The 18,072-nt window shown below is 37.2% G+C and overlaps 4 protein-coding genes across 6 annotated transcripts in view; 3 read left to right on the top strand and 1 right to left on the bottom strand.

The window, feature by feature from the left end:
- abr (ABR activator of RhoGEF and GTPase) overlaps positions 1–18,072 on the top strand; it is a 453,886-nt gene that overhangs the window by 122,085 nt on the left and 313,729 nt on the right. The window lies entirely within an intron of this gene.
- On the top strand, positions 1,634–5,508 carry LOC307125892 (uncharacterized protein). Of its 2 annotated transcripts, XM_079816119.1 has the most exons (10): positions 1,634–1,943; positions 2,075–2,199; positions 2,320–2,635; positions 2,737–2,819; positions 3,075–3,127; positions 4,036–4,075; positions 4,155–4,222; positions 4,337–4,426; positions 4,530–4,843; positions 5,409–5,508. In XM_079816119.1, the coding sequence occupies exons 1-10, from the start codon at positions 1,775–1,777 to the stop codon at positions 5,411–5,413; spliced, it is 1,263 nt and encodes a 420-aa protein (XP_079672245.1). In that variant the 5' UTR covers positions 1,634–1,774; the 3' UTR covers positions 5,414–5,508. The 2 variants fall into 2 exon arrangements, with proteins under 2 accessions (XP_079672245.1, XP_079672244.1); XM_079816118.1 differs by lacking the exon at positions 5,409–5,508 and having other exon boundaries at positions 4,530–4,961.
- Positions 5,462–7,531, top strand: LOC307124749 (G2/M phase-specific E3 ubiquitin-protein ligase-like; the record flags this gene model as incomplete). The annotated part of the gene is made up of 3 exons (XM_079814192.1): positions 5,462–5,581; positions 6,227–6,441; positions 7,296–7,531. Exons 1-3 carry the CDS (start codon positions 5,466–5,468, stop codon positions 7,529–7,531), a joined length of 567 nt encoding a protein of 188 aa, XP_079670318.1. The 5' UTR covers positions 5,462–5,465.
- Positions 8,086–9,974, bottom strand: LOC307125893 (uncharacterized protein). The gene is made up of 3 exons (XM_079816120.1): positions 9,030–9,974; positions 8,518–8,736; positions 8,086–8,426 (listed from the first exon to the last, which is right to left on the bottom strand). Exons 1-3 carry the CDS (start codon positions 9,875–9,877, stop codon positions 8,219–8,221), a joined length of 1,275 nt encoding a protein of 424 aa, XP_079672246.1. The 5' UTR covers positions 9,878–9,974; the 3' UTR covers positions 8,086–8,218.

Consider the following 18,072-nt stretch of genomic DNA (forward strand, 5'->3'; position numbering starts at 1 on the left):
CAAATGTTGGTGTTTACAATGCGAGCGTAGCCAATCACAGACACGTCTTTCCTGAAGCTCAAACAGTAGAGCGTAGCACCAGCAACTCCAAGCCATGGGTTCGACTCCCAGGGAAAGCAAGATCTGACAAAATACCAAATGTGCACCCTAAATACGATGCAAGTCGCCCTGAACCAAAGCGTCTGCCAAATGCGTAAATGTAAATGTCTGTGGAGCGCTTGAATGCAATGGCCAATTGGAGGAGCCAACACAACACGGAACATACACAATCAGGATTGAATGGCTCAGCGCTTGTTCACTGACCAATTCTGCCTTCTAGTGCATACGTTTGACCAACGAAGAGTAGAACATGCTATAGATTCATGATTTGGTTTAGTCAGATTGACCGAAACGGTTTCCACTAGTGTCCGAGTTTAGTTGAACTGAAGCATTTGACGGTTTCATGCATTTATAAAGGAAACGCACTCTGCTCACTTATTATATTCATAAAAGATTTGAATAATTTTATTCCCGTGCTGCGATTTAGTTGCTGTACAGGATGCAATCTTTATGAGAAATGGGTCGGATTGAGTACGGAATTAAATTACTGCTATTGAATATCCAGTCAAACCTTGTTTATTAAGCAAACCTTACTTGACATATGGTGCTTTGAGTACTAGCGAGATACACTTTGTTTAATTCATAATTGTAACCATGGCGTCGTAGTACAGAAGGACCGAATGAGACATAGCACTAAATTCTAAAGTTCCTAAAAATAGACAGAGGCATCCAGATATCAGTAGCGGAATAAAACACGAATAGAGTCATATTAACTGGAGTAACGCAAAGACAAAAGCACAATTACTATACATGTTTGCTTTAATGAACTAATTTATTAATATGAAGCGCATATTTATAAAGCAATAAGCAACGGCACCTTTATAAGAGCACAGAACGCTGCGGTTCTTCCTCATGGTAAAGGAAGCCATGTTGAATCACACAAGGAAGCCATTTCAACACTGGGTGCCCTGTATGTTTGAGCAAAATATGTACTCTGCTGGATGACAGGCCCATAACACTTCTAAGCTTGAAACTATGGTGTCAGTTTCAATTGCATTTTGTATGTGACGAACTCACAGCGCTTGCAAGATGAATAGCACCATTGAATGAGAACGGATCAAGCACTGATGTCGGTGCTGTACTTAAAAATATATGCTGAGCAAATTAGCATAGTTAATTCAACTTTAGCGATCTGATAACACTGAACCCATTCGCGATTTCAGCTTAACTTCTGTTAATCATGAAGCCCCGATTAATGGGTGCATGTCGCTTTAAAACCCGTGTTGGATTCCTTGCATTCGTGGGGAGAACGATAGAGGCTAATATGCTGTGCCAGCTGTTCGGTTTCAGCTTTTCTAAACAAAATACAATCGTTATTTACAAAAGTGACTTTTTTATGGTGGCCGGGAAGTGCAAAACAACATTACAACGTGTGCAACACTTTTACGAAGCTCGAGACAAATTTACATTTTGGAAAACATTTTTACTTATCATAAAACACAATTACATTGGCAAAACACTTTTACCAAGGACGAAAAAAATTACATTTTAGAAAACAAATTAACAAGACGCAAAACACTTTTACCAGTCCCGAAACAAATTTACAATGACAGATTTTTGACGGAAAGGGAATGTACCGCACACCGGAAGTGACGCGGTGAAAGGCGTTGTTGTTGGTGAGCGCGGTCAATTTGTGTTGTTGTTGTGGAGTAAATAAAGTGTATGGTGATCGAACATGGACTGCGGCCGAGGGATGTTTTGCCCGTTTTGTGGCAAACACATGAACAGCTTAACGCGGTTTTGCTTTACGTGTGGTCGGTGTTTGGAGTTTCTAAAGGACGCGAACCAGACGGAAACACAGGGGTCGTCTCGACACCCGGACAGTGCCCGTCCGAGTGAACAAAGTAAGTTGTTATTTTTTAGTGTAGCAAAACGCTAGCTATCAGATGCCATGTGAATCAAAATCACTAATGCTAATAATGGTTTTTTTGAGCGCTTATAACTTTCTGTTTTGAAACGGAACTGTCCAATTCAGCAGAACAACCATGCCCATCATACAAACAGTTCATGGAGTACAGAAGCTCGAAGTCAAAAGAACGGCAGTCTTTTAACTATGGGCCAAAAGGAAGATCTAAGCCTAAAGAAAGAAAACACGTCCAGGTACGTTGTACTGACCGTCCTATACAATTTTGCAATGCTCTATATGTATTGTATTGTGTGTATGTGTATATTTATTTTACCTATGTATACATTAATTATATATCTTTGTTATTTTACTAGATAAATGTAGGGTTGATGGTGCCACATGAAACTAATGGAGCTGATTTAAAACCTCTAAGAGGGAAAACACTCCCGTTATTTACGGACCCGGAGGTAGCAGCACCTGATCTACTGAAACAAGCTGTTCAGAAAATGAGAACATTTAACAAGGACATGCACGAAGGACCTTACGTCCTTTTGTATCCAGACTGCTCAGAGGTGGTCCATGTGCCTGGGTCAGAAAAGCCATTCAAATTGGCAGACTATAAAAAGGAAATAGGAAAGGCATATTGCAGGATCACTTTTTTCATTTGCCTAGAAAAACACTATAAAAGAGGTTAGTGGATCTCATTATTCAATATTTTTACTTATTTTTATACTCTGCTGGAGGATAGATGATGTTTGTTTGATTTTTTTTTTTTTTTTTTTTTCCTTTAGTGGATACCTCAGACTCTGATTCTGATTCAGAAATTGTCATCACAACAAGGAGCAGAGCTGAGTTCAATCGAGCTGACACTTTGGTACATCAGTTATTTCTCTTTTTAAAAATATGTATGTAGGTTTGTTTGTATTTATTTATTAGATGTGCATTGAATTTTATGCATAACATCTTTGTCCTGGTCAATATTTTAGTGGAAAAAGGTTTGTTTTGATTATTTTGCAGTAACTATTATACAGTAATACAGGAAACCATTCAGCATTGATATATGCTGTATGTGGTAATGGAACAATAAAGCTGTTGCAAATTATTGATCATTTTATCTGTTTCCTCTCAGGTTTTTGAACCACAAAATCGAAGTACTCCCAAACTCAAACTGGAAGATGAAAGGTATGTGTTGCACACTTGTACACAAAGGAACTTTCAGGCGTGCATGGGTTGAAATTATTTATTTACTACTGGAATGGAAATAATAATAATAATAACTCTCATATTTATTGGGCTACAGTGCTTTCACTACCAGTTAATGGGCAATAAAAATAAAAAAAATTTTAACTCCCAAAATTGTGATAAAACTACTAGCAGATATTTCACTACTTCTTCACATACACATTATACATGTATATTGCTGTTTTGGAGATGTTTTATCACTTTTGTTCACCTAGAGACACAGCAAGAACGCACATTAGCCCCGGGGGGGTGTTATGAGAGACAATGTTTTTTTTTTTTTCTAGTGGTAATTAACTAATAGGAATCTTGGCTGTATATTGGTGTATACATAGTGCTTACATGATTTGACTGTAGGCCTGAAGGTTTTAAGATGTCTAAAACAAACACTCTAGCCCAGGACACCTTGGCCACTAGAAAATACCCATTGTCTCTCATTGCATCCGTTTGACTCGCTGACGAAGGCTAGATGCAAAATTTCATGAGAGTACTTTTAAATTGGTTCTGTATGACTTGGCCAATCCAATACAAGCATTTTAATAGTTAAAAATTAGTAGTTTGAGCCTTCAGATTTTTCTTATTTTGTACCTTTCGGTTCAAAAGCAACTCAAACAAACTCCTATCAAGCACTCCTATCCATATGTTCTTAAGAAATAATCTATCTTTAAGTTGTTGATGTGATCAGAGAATTCACTCTGATGAACTTGAAACAGAAAATACCATTTGTGTATTGTGATTTATAACAAAATATTTTTTTATAAATCTTTCTGTTCCCTCTACTACACCTTTTACTCAACTACATTTATAGCCTTTATCATGGAGCTAATAGTTTTTGTTTTATTATGTTTCAGAGATGCACCAGGACATTCATCAACAATTCAGCCAGGACAGGTAATAAGGCAGACTGGCACCATGACATTTCTTGCTTTCAGTGTTGTTGTTGTTTCAGACATTTTAATCTTTTTTTCAGATAGTAATATCTGATGCTGAGGATCTGGATCCACCTGAAACAAATCCAGTAAAAACTTCTTGCTACAGGTTAAAAAAAAATCATGACTGACAGACATAATTTCAGTTTATTTAACTGATTACATGGGGAAGACATTTTTGTTTGTAAGATGTTTTAACATGGAAATGGTAATTTCCCAACAGTAAATACACAGACCTGTATTCACCAAATGTTGAACAAGAGGACGAAGAGCTGGTTGCTGTCAATGTGAAGAATTTCCAACACACAGCAATGTAATATGACCGCTTTTGACTATAGCACTCCTGTTTTTTCACTTTGCAATAATTCTGGTATATCTGGAATATCCACAAATTGTCACTTTTTTTTTCATTACAGGGAGGAGACGGACATTACATTACCTGACATCATAGCAAACCTGTCACTTCCTACTGATCATAAAAGAGTCAGCCGGTTCAACATTTCAAGGGCTAATGTTTGGGATGGGGCAGTCAGAGGTTTCAAGCGTACAACATATTCTGAAACCTGTGACATGCTGGTCAAATTTACTGATGATACTGGTTTTCTGGAAGAGGGAATAGACACTGGTGGTCCAAGACGAGAGTTTTTAACTCTACTAATGAAACACCTAAAAGACCGGCCCATTTTTGATGGACCAGAAGGACATCGTTTCTTGGTCTACAATGCAAATGGTAAGCCTATGGGTTAGTAAGCCTATGTGTACTATAGGCTACTAATAGTTGGTTAATGATCATTGACCATATATACCACTTGACATATGCTTGTATATTACGGTATATAATGCATTGTTTGTTTTAATTTTGCAATATGAATTCATTCACAGCTGTTAGGGAGGATGAATACTACATGGCAGGAAAGATGATTGCTGTGTCAGTTGTGCATGGAGGTCCAGGACCCCATTTCCTGTCGAAAGATCTTGTACATTATCTTGCAGGCCAGCCTTCATTCAAAGCACCAATTAATGTAATAACTGATGAAGAAATAGGGAAAGCTTTGCAAGAGGTGAGAATAGTATAAGACTACGGCAGGGCAGGGCAGAGTTTTACATAGTTTCTGCAGTGTTTTGAGACAATGTTTACTTTCTATATCCAGTGTAGAATTTGTTTAATTAATTTATTAGTTTTTGATGGTGTAAGATTACACTATGCTGTGTATGTATCTCATAAAAAAAGGCAAAGAGATGCAGTGCTTCCAGTTATTGACTGGGGTGTTTATGCCCCTTTTCATGTGTTTCAGATTGAGAATGCTGCTTCGTTGGGTGCTCTGCACGAATGTATGATGAGACACAGCACAATGTTACAGACAGCAGGTTGTCTGAGACATGTGGCTACTGTGGAAGAAAAAAAAGAAATAGTTTCAGACTACCTCCAGTGGTATATTATTGACCGCAACTCATCTGTAATTGACAGGTAAGACGATATTTGTAGTGATGAGGTTCTTTTTTTTAAAAATGTTTTTTTATGTATTTATATAATTTATATATTATAGAGTGTGGTGTAGACCTACTGTAAAGTGTCTTGAGATTACTCTTTTTATGATTTGATACTATAAATAAAATTGTATTGAATTAAAGGTTTCTATATATAATAGCAGATATTATAAAATCACATAAGAGTGTGCTGATGTTGATGGATGTGTAAAGCCTGGTTCAACAGCATACTGAGAAAAGGGTTCATTAACTTATGCGAATGTGACAAATTGTTTTAATTAAATTTGCTACAATTTCTAAAAAAACTGTTTATTGCGGTTTTAAATTGAATCAATAACACAACAAAGTTTTTAAAAAGTGCATGGGGTGTGTAGACTTTCTGAAGGCACCGTATAAGTGCTCAAGCCACCCAGCTGTCTGTGTCATTGTTCAGTGTTCTGTTTCTGTGTGTAATACTTAGTTTGTAACAATTAACTTTTAATGTGCAATGCAAAAATAGGGTTCTATACACAACCATCCCCCTCATTTTTCTCATTTTAGAGAAAATAATATTTAATAGTTTTCTTTAATTTAAATTCAATTGCCACTACACAGCAGTAAAACAATGTTTGTGTTCACTCTGTAGATTTAGGGAGGGTCTTTCAACCCTGGAGTTTTTGACTGCACTGCAGCAACACCCAACTTTGCTGGCTCCTGCCCTGTGCCACTCTGAAAAGCAACTCACTGCTTTTGACCTTGAGATACTCTTCAAACCTGACCTCAGTCCTTCGGGGAGTAATCGAAGACTTAAAGAAAGTCAAACCATGGGCTACTGGGCAGACTATCTCCTTGATTGTGAAGGTTTGTTAGTTTATTTGTTTTTTATAACTAGTTAAGAAAACGCATGACAATTAAAGCAGCAGTATTTATCGGGGTTCAAGCATTTCCGGCCTTTAAGCACATAAGCATCAAAAGACATTAAGTTTTATTTAGCAATAATGTAACCACCTTAATCACAAGCATGTTGAAAGTTATAGTGCCACCTATGGTTCGATCTCCATGAAATTGTGCATGCTTCTTTATGTCTCAATGTTATCTCATATGCTCACCAATTTTTGTGAAGTTCTGAGTTTTCTTTTAGGATTTATAGGCTTCTGAGTGTTTTGCCATGCCCATTTTCTAAATGACCCTGTTATGGCTACCAAAATCGTAAAGTTCAACTTTTTTTTAATTGATCTAGAGCAGTGGTTCCCAACCACGTTCCTGGAGGCCCACCAACAGTGCACATTTGGTATGTCTCAATCTAACACACCTGATTCAAGTCATCAGCTCATTAGCAGTGACTCCAAAATCTGATGTGGGTGTGCCAGACAAAGGAGACAATGCAAAATGTGCAGTTGTGCACTGTTGGTGGGCCTCCAGGAACGTGGTTGGGAATCACTGATCTAGTCCAGAGAATTGTACCGCGCTGGTTTGGTTGCGATTGGGCAAAATATCTAGGACTAGTTTGTGCAAGGAGGTTTTTAAGATGATAGTGAGTTTTTGATGAACAGTTTGATTGACAGCAGTAGTTCTTGAGGCAAAGTTTGTTCAGTATGAGGATATCTATCAAATGATATCCATCATGTGATTACAGAGCCGTAAAACTTATAATAAAAATCCAGCTCTTCGAGCTTGAACCCATAATTATGTATTTGAATTGTTTTTCTTTGCAGAAGGCCAGGCTGCTGTGTCTGTGGAAGATGTTTTGATGTTTGCTACTGGGCTGTCTTCACTTCCCCCATCTGGCTTGGAACCACTGCCACAAATAGAGTTCTTGGATGACTCTGCGTTCCCAATGGCAAATACATGTTCAAACTCCTTGAAATTACCACTCCTAGACTCATACACTTTGTTTAAGTCACAAATGGACTTTGGAATTCAAAATAGTCCAGGATTTGGCTGTTTTTAAGCTAAATGATGGATGACCCCTGGAGTTAAAGGGATAGTTCACCCAAAAATGAAAATTCTGTCATTTACTCACCTCAAGTTGTTCCAAACCTGTATGAGTTTCTTTGTTCTGCTGAACACAAAAGAAGATATTTTTGAAGAATGTGTGTAACAAAGCAGAGAGAGCAACCGTTGACTACCATAGTATTTTTTCCCTACTATGGTAGTCAATGGTTGCTCTCTCTGCTTTGTTACACACATTCTTCAAAAATATCTTCTTTTGTGTTCAGCAGAACAAAGAAACTCATACAGGTTTGGAACAACTTGAGGTGAGTAAATGACAGAATTTTCATTTTTGGGTGAACTCTCTTTAAGACTCTGAAAACATTGTTGTTGTTAAAGGGTCACTTTAAAGTGCAGTTGCCAAAATTGGTTTTATAATGTAACAGTATGTGAGCATTTTTTTTTCTCACAGTTAACATTTTGAAAATGTTTTAGATCCGTGAGTCTGAAACTGGGATCCCTTTGTGAATCACTGTTTTAGATAAAGAAACAAGTAGTTAAGAAAGTTGTTTTCTGTACTACAAAAATTTAATAAATGCATATTACTATTTTTGATTCATTTACTTCACACTTAAACAATTAAGCATTGTGTTAAGACAGACAGCAGTATTCCACCACTACAAAAACCCCTCCCTTTTTGATCATTTCATAGCTGAGCCATTTCTTTTAGTTTCATGTACAGTTCTGATGAAGACTCCCAGTTCTCTGGCTTCTGTAACTGATTGTATTCCATGGCAAAGTCCAAGTACTCCTGCATGTTTGGGTCCCCACAAGGAGTCATTGACAGGCTAGACTCAGGAAGGGCATCCAGTTCAGCCTGTTCAATTTGAAATCCACAGTCTCTGGAGCCAAACCTATGTTAAATAGAAAACATAACTGCATGTCTTTTCATTTAAGCTAAAACGTTAGAATAATACTTGCATCTGTTTATTACCAATGTATCACCTGTGTGGTAAGTAGTAGAGTTCATTGGGCACTCCTCCTGGACATGCTGCTGTTCTGGAAGGGCGAATCCTGTGACTGTTCCACAGTCTCACACACTCATCCAAGTCCTTCTGAATAACATCGCCAAAGCAATATCTTAATAGGCACTGATGCTCATGACTTCCGTTGAAGTATCCGGCTTCTCGAAGGTCTGCAAATAACTCCATCCAGAACTGAGACCTATAGAAATTGATACAAATTGTAGTTATACTTTTAAGCATATACACGTTTGAATAATAAAATCAAAGGTTAGTCGTAATTACATTTATAGTCTGCATCTTTTGGTCATTCGATTTTCTTTTCAGGAACAACTTTTCCTGACGGGCTGTATTTGTTATACATTTTGTATTGATCTTTGTGCTCGTTTTTGTTTTGTTTTTCTTTACTTGTTCCTGAGAAGGAAATCGAATGACCAAAATATACTATTTTACGATTATATGACTATTATACAACCCTTTAAGAAGACCACTCACCTTCCCTTTCTAAATATAGACCACCAGGACTCAATACGCTGGTTATTTATAGATGAGCCATACATGTGGCTGGACGCGCCAGAGTAGTAGTCACTGTGATGGTGGCGTAGGGTACATTGAATTGCAGCCATTATGCCGTTCTCAGTGCCGCAATCAGTCCTCAGTCTCATGGGGATGACACCGAGGTTTCGCACACATGACATGAAATAGTGAGCAATCACTATTGGATTATTATTTGTTGGTCCACATTCAAGCCACAGTACTTTACGTGAAAATCCATCTATGCATCCCGATATGGCCAAACCGAATGGCTTAAGTTTATCGTAACCATCTGCGTGCCACATATAGTTAGGTCCCATTGAGTGGTAGGTTCTTCTTGTAAACCTTCTGCGTGTTCGGCTCTCACATCCTCGAGGATTAAGCTCCCGGAGCAAATTCATCACATCATCTCTCTTCACACGAAAATTGTACTTTTGTTTAAGTACCTGCCACATCGTGCGGTAGCCAAATAGTTGTCCAGGTCCACGAAGTTCCAATCTGATGGCGTTAATCACGGAGTTTGGAGAGGAATAATCCTTTCTGCGGTACAACCCGGCTTCGTTCAGTTTACTTTTAAGAGTCCTCAAGCTGATGTTTACACCGTGTAGACTTGACATCATGTCCACGATTACAGCGTACGAGTGGCCCTCGTTAAAATATTGCACACATTGATGCAGTATGTCTGGTGTTTCCGTCTGGTTCGCGTCCTTTAGAAACTCCAAACACCGACCACACGTAAAGCAAAACCGCGTTAAGCTGTTCATGTGTTTGCCACAAAACGGGCAAAACATCCCTCGGCCGCAGTCCATGTTCGATCACCATACACTTTATTTACTCCACAACAACAACACAAATTGACCGCGCTCACCAACAACAACGCCTTTCACCGCGTCACTTCCGGTGTGCGGTACATTCCCTTTCCGTCAAAAATATGTCATTGTAAATTTGTTTCGGGACTGGTAAAAGTGTTTTGCGTCTTGTTAATTTGTTTTCTAAAATGTAATTTTTTTCGTCCTTGGTAAAAGTGTTTTGCCAATGTAATTGTGTTTTATGATAAGTAAAAATGTTTTCCAAAATGTAAATTTGTCTCGAGCTTCGTAAAAGTGTTGCACACGTTGTAATGTTGTTTTGCACTTCCCGGCCACCGTACTTTTTGACCTTTGGGACAAAAATGTGTTCAGTAGGTCAAATATGGACTTCTGAACGCCACTGTATTGCACATTAGGACCAGCGATCGACCGCCACGGAACGTCCGGATCGTCAACTGCAATGCTGGCGTCAGCATCTGTGAACTCAGACATGTGTTAATTACCGATCTTTTATACTCTGAGAATTATGACTTGATTGGATAGGTCTGAATGTGATAAGTGACGTAACATTGAATCTTCCTGCCAGAACTTGCGCATAAGCTTCATTTCAGGTTTGCTGATGTACAAATTGATTTTTCTTCTAAACACATTAACCTGGCGTCAAGGCCAAACAGGGCAGTGTGCTGTGTGTTTACTGCTTCATGAGTGTAAAAAAATTTTGAAAGAAGGAAGTGTAGATTAACCCTTGATTTGGTGTGTTTTTTGCTTTAGTGATATCTCTTTGTGAATTTGTTTCTTTTTTTTTTCCTTTTGGGAACTATACCTAATATCAGAGGGATGCTGAGACACACCACAAGGAAATTATTTAAAGGAACTGTATGTAGGATTGTGGCCAAAACTGGTACTGCAATCACTTTCAAATTACTGTAGAGCGGTGTATCCCCTCTCCCCCTCCCCCTGACTCGAGGTTGCCAGATAGGCTGCAGCAGAGCCGTTGAAAATTATTATATGGCTATAATATAATTATTATATGGCTCTGGGCTGCAGGATCCAGCAGGAACGTAGGCTGCTACAAGGAGCTTCCAATGGCAAGTAACGAGTCCTACACTGCAAGTTTTTTATTCTTCTGTTAATTATGTTTATGTTTTGAGATGTTTTGTGAAGTAATTATGTATCGCAAAAAATTACTAATGGCGATTAGCCAAATATAATCGTAAATATAAACAGTACATTGTTAGAATAGTAAGTTAGCTGTTAGTCTAACTTGTAACGTTATCTGTCATTAACGTAAGTAAGTTACAAGCACAAGCCTAAGTCACTATGTGTCATACAGGTCAACTTGCAGCATGTGTTGTCCACTATATATGCAAAGAACGAATGAGGAATCATTTTTACTCAGGTAACGTTAGGCTACTGTCTCAAATACGTTTTCACATTGCCATAATGGGCGTGCTAATGTTGTTTTCCTCAGCGTCTCAGCATAATGACAGAGAAACGGGCTCTGATAATGCATTAATAATGTTAGCAATGACGACTCGTCGTTTTTATTTCCCAAACAATTCCTTAACATTACCTTTTCAATTCAATGACCCACCACCTCCTCCATATGCGCTAACCTAACGTTACTTTGCACGAACATGCATAACTTTGTTCGACTGTCATAAATATTTGAAATGTCCATTTCAAAAACATAGTTAGCCAAACATATGAACCTTAACGTTACCTGTCCAGGAGGAAATTAGCAACGTTGGCGTCTGTCTTCAAATACTTCTCTGTTTTCAGCCATCTCCATCTTTCAAAGACATCTCCTATACAAATCCTTTTTTTATTTTGTACATTGTCACAACGTTTTTCTGATTCATAACGAGGTCTTTTAGGTTTCGAAAAGTTAGACATTTTTTATCCAAAAAGTTTGTAGCTGCAGCTGTGGTAACTACAGCTGGCAACCTCGATGCCGAAGCACTACTGACTTTGTGATTGGTAGATAGGTGGAGGGTGGCGCTTCAGGCCAAAACAAAACATGTCAACATCAACATCAGTTGAGGGCTGCAACTTCACTTTTAAAATGACAATATCCTGGCCGGACAACTGTTGTCAGTGATATAAGTATTTGAAATTAACATGATTTCTTAATGTCTAGTGACATATCAGGGCCATTTTATGATTAATTGAGATACATTTCATTTCATCTCATTGAGATACATTTTACATACAGTTCCTTTAAAGTATGCGTGTATTTGTTTATGTAGTCATTTCTTATTTTATGGTTTTATTTATTTCTTCTTTTATTTTATTTATTATTTAATTTTTAGAATTTGTATTTTTTTAGAATGTGCATTTATATGTATTTATTTAATTTGTTTTTTTTATTTTATTTTGATGTATTGTTTTTGGACTTTATTTATTTATTCATATTTATTTATTAATTTAAATCAATTATTCAATTAGATCTATTTATTAAATTTGTTTGCATTGTGACATCATTTTTACGACAATTAACTCAATGTATTTAGACATTTTACTTCTGAGATTTTTTTTCATTATTGACAATGTTTTCATTACATTTTCATGATTTGTTTTAACTTAATTGTTTACTGTATTTCAGTTAATAAAAGCTGTAATAGAATTGTTTTTGTTTTGTTTTGTAAATGCACATAAAGTAAAGGTATATCACAGCAAATGCTGCAATTAGGCAAACTAATGAGACCAATAGGGAAAACTGTGCTTAATTATCATGAAAATAATGTGTCACACTGTTAGTGGTCCTAAAATAGAATTTTTTAAAAAATATATATATTTTTTCTTAGTTTTTTTTATTTATTTTGTGTGAAATATTACACCTGAAGCATTTTTTGACATATTTCATGAGATTTACCAGAAATGGAAAAGTCTGACCAATTTCAATTCCCAATATTCATAGAAATATTTTTGAGGATACCTAAATATATAAATCATAACTATATAAAATATGAAGCAACCAAGATGGCAGTAGCATCTTGTGTGATGTGCACGCTACTGCCATCTTGGTTGCTTCATATTTTATATAGTTATGATAATTGGTCAGACTTTTCCAGTTCCAGATGATTGTGACCTGCACCAGCAGCAGCAGTGTATGGTGGAGTGATTGCCTCTGGACAGCGTAGGTCATTTTGACCCTGTGTGAATGTACTGTAGGCAGAGCGGATGTGAGAGCCATTTGACCCACATTCAACCCATTTCCTGAGAAGTTATTTCCTCTGCTCTCTTACGACCAGCCCGTCTATTGAACAATTAATTTATTAATGTCCAAAACATGCTCATATGCATAGACTAAAACAAATTAGAATATATATCCAACTAAAGCTTTGTTATCTATTATTAATATGAAAGATGAGTTGAAATAAGTAATTTTATGGTGCCTTACGGTAATTGCTTTGTCACTTTGAGTTATTGAAAGACAGACCATGTCACTTTGATGTGCTGACAATGTGTGTGTGTGTGTTTTCAAGTGAAAGGAACACACCATTGTGACCAAGTTGAGTTACAATTGGTCTGTTCCTCTGTTGGTTTTGATTGGTCACATTAACAACCTTAGGGAATGCCATGATGACAGACGGGCTGGCCTCGCCCTCAGGGTTGAGTTGTCAAGCAGGTCTTTTGTTTATGTGCCAGTCTCTGGCCATGTGGGAGTGTGTGCCTTGACACAGACACACTGCATTTTCCATTTTAATGAAGACAAGTCTTCTGTGAATACTACTGAACTCATAAACACTTTAACAGGAGATTTTTGGTCCTCTAGTATGTGGGCCTTTAAGTTCAGTTTAAGAGGGAATGTTCTGGTTATTGTCAGTGTAATTTCTGTGAAATGCTGTCATGAGTATTCAGAAACTAGATTTAACAGTTTAAGACCATCTTTAATGCTAGCTTTAAATAGCCTGGTTAGAAAGTTGTAAGTTGTTTTAAAAGCTTTGCAATATCGATAGATCGATCGATAGATAGATCAGTAATTTAGTTTATATGGTTAATTTAGTTTACTAATTAGATTTATTTGGATATTTAGTTGAAAAATGTATTTATTGTCCCCAACTGAGCAAGCCAAGTCACAGGCGACAGTGGCAAGGAAACCAAAACCCCATTAGGTAAGGAGACCTAATGTAGAAAAAAAAAAACTTGGCAGAAACCAGGCTCAGTCGGGTGCCAGTTCTCCTCTAGCCAATTAACAAACAGCGTATGATTATTATTCTGGCAACTTTACAGGTCAGAGGTCATTATAGATCTGAATATTCGAAAGATCGGAGGCAACACGCCGGAGACGGGTTTATTGAGGAGGTGTCGATTAAATAATTATTAAATAAGAATATTCAAAAGATCTGAGTCATCACGCCAGAGACGGGTTTATTGAGGATGACGTATTGATTAAACAATTATTAAAGTGCAATATTCGAAAGAACGGAGGCAACACGCCGGAGACGAGATTATTGAGGATGCCGTATTGATTAAACAATTATTAAAGTGCAATATTCGAAAGCTCGGAGGCAACACGCCGGAAACGGGTTCATTGAGGATGCCATGTCGATGAGGTAATTTCAGGGGTAGTCTAATTGACATGGTCTCTGCAGACACTTCAGGGTCATGCGTTGGTCTTGTCTGGGCGCAGGTCCACCATCTGATCTGGATACGGCCCAGATCCGGCTGACTGCAGTAGACCTCGGGATAAAACAGATAGACTAACATTAGCGTAGATGCCATCCTTTTTTAGGATGTAACGAGTACATCAGGTGTTATGGGAAGTGTTCCCGGTTCCGGCTGACCTATTTAATGCAGCCTAACAATCATTTAATTGAAAAAGTGTTTTATGTGTATTAGGGGTGGGCGATATCTCGATATTTAAAATATATCGAGATATTTTTGTAACACGATATGGATTTTGACATATCGTATATATCGATATATTGTTTATATTTAATTCTGATTCCGCCACTTTGCTTGTTTGCGTTCTCTGTGCTGTGCTCGCCCCCGCTCGCTCGCCCCCCGCCTCCTTGCTTTTGTTCCCCCTCCCCTCGCGTGTCTCATTGAACATGGCGGCGTCCGCAACCAGCTCGGAGGCTACAGAACTCGTCTGGACAACTGGCTCCATTATATGGAGATACTTCGGTTTTAAGAAGTCGGACGAACAGCAGACAGATGTCTACTGCCATGAATGCCGACAGTTGGTTCTCAAACACTTGATTCAAAATACAGTTTACCTAGTCGGCATTACTTTGCGAGACAAGAACTCCCGCGACTGTACACTACAGAGAGAGAGCGGCTTGCTGCTGAATTGGAGAAGGTTACTTAAGTAATGCGCGCGCACTCAAAGCCTGTCAAACAAAAGTGATTACTGGACTAAATCTTACTGCGCTAATAATGTCAAATACACACAAGGTTAACATAAACACAGTCGATTATGTCTAAAGTGAAAGTAAAATCGGCGTGTGTCTGTATAAGTTATTAGATGCGTGCAAGTCTTAAATTGACAGCAGGCCAGCCTATAGTGAACACGCTGCCACTTGTCCTTAAAGGGACAGTTCACCTCTAAAATTATGTAATTATTTACCAACTCTAATGGTGTTCCAAACCTGTATTCATTTCTTCTGTTGAATACCAGACAGTTGATGGTAGCGATTTTCATCCATATTATTATTTCCGACAATGGGGACCAGTCACCAGCAACTGTTTGGTTTCCAATATTCTTAAAAATATGTCCAACAGAAGAAATAACTTTATTCAGGTTTAAAACAACTTGAGCGCGAGTAATCAATGACAGAATTTTCATTTTTGAGTGAACTGTCCCTTTAATGTTAATACAACAACAAAAGACAAAGAGAAAATCACTCACTGCTCTTGACTGAAAAACTAATACAATAGCTTTAATAAGAATCAATGTATTTTATAGTGAAGTCTATGTAGTGTTTTATTTTTACATTTATTCATTCAATTTCATACTTAAATGCTGCTGTACAGCTCTGAGCTGCCAGTGTAAATCTTTATATATATTTATTTTATATTATACAGTACACTAGGAATGTGTACAATGTTTTTTAAAAGTAAAGTTTTAAGTTTAAGTAAGGTTTTTCAAGTCTTTTATGTAAAATAAAGAAAGAGTATTGCAATAAAAAAAAAGTTATTTTTTCCTCCTTAAGCTCTTGCTGTTCGGCTAAGAATAGAATAGCAAAAATCTGATGCGACTAGCCATCAGAACCGAACCGAAAACCGTGGTAAAAAAAACCGAGGTATGTATTGAACTGTGGACTTACTGTATTGTTGCATCCCTACTTTGTTCCTACATGAACTGCCTACCTCTTTGCACTTTGCATATTTGTTTTTGCAGTCGTTTTTTGGGGGTTATTTTTCCGGTAAAGATATCGAGATATATATCGTATATCGAGATATAGCAAAATATATCGAGATATAATTTTTGCTCCATATCGCCCAGCCCTAATGTGTATGCCATAGTAAAGAGATGTGTTTTTAGTCAAGATTTAAACTGTCTGATTCCCGAACAATGCTAGGAAGACTGTTCCAGAGTTTAGGTGCTAAATAGGAAAAGGATCGACTGCCTGCAGTTGATTTCGATATTCTAGGTATTATTAACTGGCCAGAATTTTGAGGCCGCAGTGGACGTGATGGAGTATAATGTATTAGGAGCTCGCTCAAGTACTGGGGAGCTTTTAGTGCTTTTTAAGTAATAAGCAAGATTTTAAAATGTATGCAATGTTTAATAGGAAGCCAGTGCAGTGTTGACAGAACCGGCTAATATGGTCATACTTCTTGGTTTTAGTAAGAACTCGAGCTGCTGCGTTATGGACCAGCTGGAGTTTCTTTATTAAGCAAGGCAGGGCAACCACCCAGTAGAGTATTACAATAGTCTAGCCTGGAGGTCATGAACGCATGAACTAGCTGTTCAGCATTTTGCATTGAAAGCATGTTCCGTAATTTAGATATATTTTTAAGATGATAGAATGCAGTTTTACAGATGCTAGAAATGTGGCTTTCAAATGAGAGCTTTTTGGTAAAAATTCAGTTTTTTCTGAATTAAGTTGCAGGAAATTACTAGTCATCCAATTTTTTATATCAGCTATGCAATCCGTTAATCTTGTGAATTGGTAAGTTTCGTCAGGGCGTGAAGAAATATAGAGCTGAGTATCGTCAGCATAACAGTGAAAACTAACGCCATGTTTCGTAATGATATCTCCCAGTGGTAGCATGTACAGGGTGAAGAGCAACGGTCCTAGCACTGAGCCCTGCGATACTCCATACTGAACTTGTGATCAGATTTATATAGCTTTTAACGCTACAGTGCACAAAGTGCTTTACACAATAAAAACACAATCATTGAAATACATTAATGAAGAGCTATACACAATACATGAAGAAACAAAATATAATATAAAGTATCAACACCCAAACTACACAAAGACATCACTAAATACTAAAAGCACGTCTATACAAGTAAGTTTTCAGACGACATTTAAAAACACTCACATTCCGATGTTCTAATAACAATTGGCAAACTATTCCATAATTCCGGAGCCCTCACTGCAAATGCACTCCTTTTAGTTTTATATCTAGTTCTTGAAACATCCAGCAGCTTGTTAAAAGAGGACCTCAGACATCTCCCTGATTCATAAGGTCTCAGAAGCTCAGTTAAATATATAGGTGCCAAACCATTTAAAGCTTTATGTCAACAATAAAATCTTAAAATCAATCTTTGAATAAATAGGTAATCAATGTAAAGAAACTAAAACAGGTTTAATGTGATGGTATAACTTTGTTCGTGTCAGTAATCTGGCTGCAGCATTTTGCACTAATTGTAAACGTGATAAAGTGCGATTGTTCAAAGACAAAAACAAAGCATTACAATAATCAAGACGGGAGGAAATAGAAAACTTCTCTGTATCATTAAAATTCTAATAGATAGTAGATAGATAGATAGATAGATAGATAGATAGATAGATAGATAGATAGATAGATAGATAGATAGATAGATAGATAGATAGATAGATAGATAGATAGATAGATAGATAGATAGATAGATAGATAGATCTGTTAGTGTTATAGTATTTTTAGCATGAAGCTAGCATATTTTAATACATTGCTAGCATGTTTTATCATACAGTAATACAATATCACTAGGCGTCATTAACATGTTTTAGCATGTAGTATGTAGATTTGTA

The sequence above is a fragment of the Gobio gobio genome (genome assembly GCF_949357685.1).
Source record: "Gobio gobio genome assembly, chromosome: 4".
Classification (NCBI taxonomy): Eukaryota; Metazoa; Chordata; class Actinopteri; order Cypriniformes; family Gobionidae; genus Gobio; species Gobio gobio.

Excerpts from the sequence above, each read along its gene's own strand:
- LOC307125892 (XM_079816118.1), top strand. The coding sequence starts at position 1,775 with ATGGACTGCGGCCGAGGGATGTTTTGCCCGTTTTGTGGCAAACACATG. Across the intron at positions 2,200-2,319 it reads AAGAAAGAAAACACGTCCAG|ATAAATGTAGGGTTGATGGT; the intron begins GTACGTTGTACT and ends TTATTTTACTAG. Across the intron at positions 2,636-2,736 it reads AGAAAAACACTATAAAAGAG|TGGATACCTCAGACTCTGAT; the intron begins GTTAGTGGATCT and ends TTTTTCCTTTAG.
- LOC307125893 (XM_079816120.1), bottom strand. The coding sequence starts at position 9,877 with ATGGACTGCGGCCGAGGGATGTTTTGCCCGTTTTGTGGCAAACACATG. Across the intron at positions 8,737-9,029 it reads TCTATATTTAGAAAGGGAAG|GTCTCAGTTCTGGATGGAGT; the intron begins GTGAGTGGTCTT and ends CAATTTCTATAG. Across the intron at positions 8,427-8,517 it reads CTCTACTACTTACCACACAG|GTTTGGCTCCAGAGACTGTG; the intron begins GTGATACATTGG and ends TATTTAACATAG.